The sequence below is a fragment of the Pediculus humanus genome, genomic scaffold (assembly GCF_000006295.1).
Source record: "Pediculus humanus corporis 1103172108182 genomic scaffold, whole genome shotgun sequence".
NCBI classification, from domain to species: domain Eukaryota; kingdom Metazoa; phylum Arthropoda; class Insecta; order Psocodea; family Pediculidae; genus Pediculus; species Pediculus humanus.
Genome location: NW_002987752.1, coordinates 1 through 6,165, shown reverse-complemented (window position 1 = coordinate 6,165; position 6,165 = coordinate 1). Strand labels below are relative to the sequence as shown.

The following is a 6,165-nucleotide window of genomic DNA, read 5'->3' as shown; positions in this document are numbered from 1 at the left end:
AATAAATTTTTTTTTTAAAAAAAAAACGAAAAAAGGAAATAATAATACTAACAATTAATTAATTAGTTAATTAATTTTTTTTTAATTTAAAAAGAAAAAAAAAGAAAAGAAAAGCGTCGTCGTCGTCATTTAAAAAAAAAAAAATTTAACTTTTGTTATTCAATTTGCATTACTTATTGTCAATGCGTGTTAGTGTTACGTTTTTAAGGCGTAATTTTTTTTTTTTTTTTTTAACGGTTTAATTCGAATAATTATTACGGGTTAATGAAAAATTGAAAAATGTGTTTTTTATAAGAAAGAGATAGAGAGAGAGAGTAAAATTTAAAATTTTGTTTGCTATCTTTAGTACATTTATTTATTTATTTTGTTCCAGAAAAATTTATTAAATATGCGTCCATTGAATTTTTCAATATTGGTATGTGGGGTACTCATGATGTGCTTAACTATGGGTTGTGCCAAACTAAGCAAATATTGCTCCCTTTGTGAAAATCATACAATGTGCAAATATCACGTAAGCTAAAGCTAGATTTTCTTTCGTTACGTATCACCGTAATTATTTATTAATTAATTTTAAATAAATAAAAAAATTAATAAAAACAGGGACCGGGACCGAATTGCGAAAAAATCGGCGGGTACGGAGTAACTCATTCGGAAAAAAAACAAATATTAGATCTTCATAATTGGTATCGTAAAATCGTAGCGAATGGTTATGAAAAATCAGGATCTGGAGGATCTCAACCAAAAGCAGCAGACATGATGAAATTGGTAACGTTTAAAATTGAATTTTTTTTTTTTAAAAAAAAAGAAAATTTTCACGATTGGTTTTCAATTTTTTTTTTTAGCAATGGGATGATGATTTAGCCGAAGTAGCACAAAGATGGGCCGATCAATGTCGTTTAGAACACGATACCTGCAGAGCAGATCGTAAATTTTTTTCATTTTCGAAACGATTTAGAAAAAAACAACAGAAATATAATTTTTTTCTTTTTTTTTCCAGCGAGATGGAAGGTTGGACAAAACATTTACTGGAAATGGAAATATCCGACTCATAACGTTAATTGGACCGAAGCCATTGCATCATGGTACGACGAAGTTTCTTTGTTTAATCCAAATGAAGTTCGATCGTACAGGTACGTAAAAAAAAAAAAACAAATTAATATTCATTTTCGTCTCTTTTATATTATTCATAACGTTATTAATTTTAACAAACAAACAAACAGATTCGATTCAAAAACGGGTCACTACAGTCAATTGGTATGGCATGATACTCATTTTGTCGGTTGCGGTAGAAGAGATTACGGATTAAATAAATTGTACGTATGTAATTACGGTCCGACTGGAAATTGGATAAACGAACCTGTTTATACGGTCGGAGAACCTTGTTCGAAATGCCCTCAAGGATGTTCATGCGATGAATACCTTTGTGGTAAGTTTTTGTAAAAAAAAAAAAAAAACAAAAACCGAAAAATATGTGTGTTGTTTAAGAAAAAAGATTAATACCTTGACTTTGCAGTATTTTCTCCGTACAGATTCTCTTCATTTTTCACTAATAGGTTTTCGTAACAAGAGCGACCTAGAAAACCTAACGACGAATAATAATAATTATCTCCGAAAGGATATTCAAAACAATATATCAGCGATAAATGAAAATTCTCTCGTCGATAGTATTAGTTTTATTAATAATGATGGCGTCAAATTCGAACAGTTAAGATTTAAACATAAAAAGAGTAAATATTTTGTCGTTTAAATAAATATTCACCAACATAGCACAACATAGTTTATAGCACAACATAGCATTCATTCAACTGCACAATTTAATGGGGGGGTGGGGTGGTGAAGAAGGGAAACAAAAAAAAAGTTTAATAATAATTAATTTCACACGTCGCCGATTCATAATAATATTAAAATGGCATCTACTAAAAAAAATAATCACTACTAATGACACGACGTTTTTTTTTTTTTTATCTCTAACAAAATTTTTACAGGGTGTTATTATAATTCATCCACGATATCTGCTTCCACGTCAATTTTTTTTTTTTTTTTTACGAATAGGCATCATAACAAAAACAACAACAACAACAACATCATAACAGTGGGCATTTGGAAAATAGTAGCATTTGAAAATCATTCGCATTTATAATAATAATAATAATAATAATAATAATAGTAATAATAATTTTATTAATGAAATTAATTTCCGGTTTTACTTTTTTTTTCTAGAAAAATTAGACCCGCGGAAAAATAAAACGGATAAAAATGATGATGCCATTATGGAAGACGCAGAGATAAAGGACGATTTGGATGACATCAAGTCGAAAATAGAAAAATTATTAAAAAAAGTTATAAAAAAAGCAAAAAATCATAAAGATTGATACTAATTATTATCATTATTATCTATCGAATTTAAAATTATCATTATTACTATTATTATTTATTATTATTATTATTAATTTAATTTAATCGTAGAATTTTTTTTTTTTTTTTGTTTTTACGGTTGTTGTTTTTCGAACAACGTTTATCCTACTATTATTATTATTATTATTATTATTATTATTATCGTTGTTGTTAAATTTTTCATTATTATTATTATTATTATTATTATTATTATTATTGTTATTGTTATTATTATTAATTATTTATTTATCGAATGAATTTAAAAGATATGATAAATTTTTTTGATTTCCGGTAGGAATTAAATTTTTTATTTTCCTGCTGCTGCTGCTACTGATGTTGCTGCCGCTTCTTATTTTGCGGCTGCTACAACTTTTTTTTTTTGGCTAACGATTTTCAAATTTTGTTGTTATCAAAAAAAAAAGAGAAAAAAATTGTAAACGTAAATAATAAAAATAAATTGATTTAAACAAAAATTAACAAAAAAAAAAGAAAATTTTTTTTGTTTTTCCGCCATCGTAAAACGAAATCCTTACAAAAATTTTATTTGTACCCGAAGTTAATTAAGAAAATTTAATTGTCAACCATCGTTATTATTATTATTATTATTATCATTATTAACTCACGTAAAAAGTTTTTTTTTTTTTTTATTCGAAAAAAAAAGGAAGTTTAAAGGATTTATTAAAAAAAAAAAGGGGGGGGGAAAAAAGGAAAAAAAGGAAAAAAAATCTTTTTAAGCCACAAAGGAGGAGCAATTTCTTTTTTTGATTAAAGAAAACGGTAAAACCTGGATAAATGAGATGACGTCATAAAGAAAATTCCATTCTCTCTCTTTTTAAATCTTTTCTTAAAAAGTCAACAAACTTATATACTTGATAAAAAAAAAAAAATCGTCGTCCCTTCTTTTTTCCTATTTTATTATGTGTGAACCTTTTTCTTTTTCTCTCTCTCTCTCTTGTTTATTATCGACGGAAAAAACATTTTTTTTTTTCTTGCCGCCGGAAAAATACTCGAACGATTGTAGAAGACAAAGTAAATTTTAAAAATGGCGGCTTTTTAAATTTAAATTTAAATTTTTTCTTTGTTATAATCTTGACCGAATTAAACGATGAACCAGAGGGCATAAACGAACGAATTAAAAATATTTCACGTTATCACAAATCGCCTAAATGATAATATGACAATAACCTTTTTATACATTTTCCCATCCACTATTATTATTATTATTTACTAACCCCCCTCCCCCCGTGTAAGTGTGTAATAAACGTTAAAAAAAAAAATAATAAAAAAATTGGGAGGGTTGTTGTGATAGAAACACAAAACAATCTTCAACACACGAAAATGGTATTAACGTCGTGCAATCACATTTATTATTATTATTATTATTATTATCATCATCATAACATATCGAACGTGATAACAAATAAGACGATTATTTAACGAGAAAAATAATAAATCTACGTAGTAGTTTTTTTATATATATTTGTGTGTTGACCCCCCCACATTCGACATTTTACGTTTTATATTCCGTCATTTAAATTACGAGTAAAATCATTATTATTATCATCATCTTCCTAAGAAGAAATTACACTGTATTAACAATACGGAGAAAGATAGAAAAGAGAAGTCACGATCGTAATAATAATAATAATAATAATAATATAGTTTTTTACACGTGGTATCGAGTTTCAAATCGTGTTATATACACAAATGATTCGTTTTTTTTTTTTTCCTTCTTCAAAAAATTATTATTATTATTAGTATTATTATTATTATCAACGTTAGGTATCGAACCTTTCATTATACGATTATTCGTGTAATTTATTTTATTATTACCAACAACGAAAAAAAAAAAAAAAGAAAAGAAATTTATTTCTATGTATTAAGTTAATTTTTATAACTTTAATGGAAAAATCATGTTAAGAAAAGAAAAAAAAAATTTTTTTTTTCTTTTTCTTTTTTCCGTTAAGCACCTGAAATTTTTACTACGTTAAAGTTTTTTTTTTAAATTATGAGTAAATTAATAAATTTAATAATAATAATAATAATAGTAAACTTTCAAAGGAGTAGTGATGAGGGAGAGATGGGGAGAGAGATAGAAAAAAATTTTTTTTTTTATATTAAAAAAGTTTTTATAACGGATGAAAATAAATAAGAACATAATAGTTTTAACATAAAATTAATTTATCTGGGTAGAAAAAGGAATTGGGGGGAGAGGGAGGATGGCGGTTGCGGTGGGGGTGGTAGTGGTAATGATGGAAAAATAAGAAGAAAATCTGTTAAAAATTTTCTTACACTTTTTTTTTTTTTTAAACTAAATGATTTAAAAGAAAAACTTTTTTTTTCCTTTTTTTTTTTTTAATAAAATGTTTTGACATGATTTTTCATCGTTTGTTGTTTGTTGTTGTTAAACATAATTTTGTTTAAATTAACAAAACGAACATAATCTATTTTGATGCTAAACTTATTTATTATGGAATTAAAACAAACAAGTGGCGCGTAAGTATTAAACAACGTCGGTTAATAACTTGACATCCAGTTTGAATAAAATAGCGTTTGGTGTTATAATAAATATTTAAAAAAAAAAAAAATGGTTGAAAAGGTTTTATCATTATTATTATTATTATTAGGTTTAACATGTCATCAAATTTACGGGCATTCTTATCATTTTGGAATTTGTCCCTCGGTTAAACCAATGGAAAATTTCGATATGAAACAAGTAAGTAAAAAACCTTTTTTTTTTTTCCGAATCGTTTTTTAATAAAGGATTTGATTTTTATCATATAAAATCCCTTCTGGAAATTTCTAGAAAAAATAAAAAAAACTCTCACAGATCAATGAAAAATGGGGGGAATCCCCATTGTTTTTTTTTTTTGTTTTCGGATCGGATAAAAATTTACTGTCGTGTTTACACATTAATTTTTTTTCGTTTTAATTCGTTATCAATGTCAGTTTTTACGCTTTGAAAATCAAAATTAGTATGACCTTTAACCCCGAAAATATTTTTAACATTGGCCGTTTGTTACATTATTAAAAACAATATTATTTTAATTTTTTTTTCAAAGTTAATTTGATTGAAAAATTAAGTTAATTGAATTTTTTATTTTTTTTGAGTTACATTTACATAATTACAACTAATAAATAATTAAAATATGTAAAAAAAAGGAAAAAAAGACGTGGAATTAATATTTCAATATTTAAATTAAAAATCAAAGTAATTCGAATTAATTTACCGCGTTTTTTTTTTTTTTTTAAATCGTAACGTTTTCTTTTTAGCTTTAGAATTATATTTTTTTTTTTTTTTAAAGTTTTTAGGTAAATGGTACGTAATTGAAAAAACATCGACAGCAAGTTCCTGCATAACAAATAAATATTCCGTTAACGAAAATGTCGACGGACATTTTGTTCTGGAACAGGAAAGCGAAAATCCATTATTAGGATTTGCTAAAAAAAATCATAAATATCATTATACGGGAGATTTAACTTATGAAAATGATCCGGCTGCCATGACGGTTAAATTTAAAATGAGTAAGTTTACATTCTTAACCGAAAATTATTTTCTGAACCTTATCCTCTGAACAATTCTAGAATTATTGTAAAGGAAAAAAAGAAAATCATCGAATCATTTTTTCTACCTATCATTAAATTTTATCCTCGTAATTATTAACAATAAAAAAAAATTTTTCTATGTCATTCCTATCATTATCATTATTATTATTATCCACCATTAAACACGACAAGGCTACTTGTCGGAGTTTTTAAGTATTATCCGAG

The 6,165-nt window shown here is 25.6% G+C and overlaps 1 protein-coding gene across 1 annotated transcript; it reads left to right on the top strand.

Annotated features, from left to right (window-relative positions):
• Positions 1-388: 388 nt before the first annotated feature.
• Phum_PHUM413730 (Ves G 5 allergen precursor, putative) lies at positions 389-1,440 on the top strand (the record flags this gene model as incomplete). Its single annotated transcript, XM_002428945.1, has 5 exons — positions 389-511; positions 601-765; positions 843-924; positions 998-1,130; positions 1,221-1,440. The coding sequence occupies 5 exons, from the start codon at positions 389-391 to the stop codon at positions 1,438-1,440; spliced, it is 723 nt and encodes a 240-aa protein (XP_002428990.1).
• Positions 1,441-6,165: the final 4,725 nt, after the last annotated feature.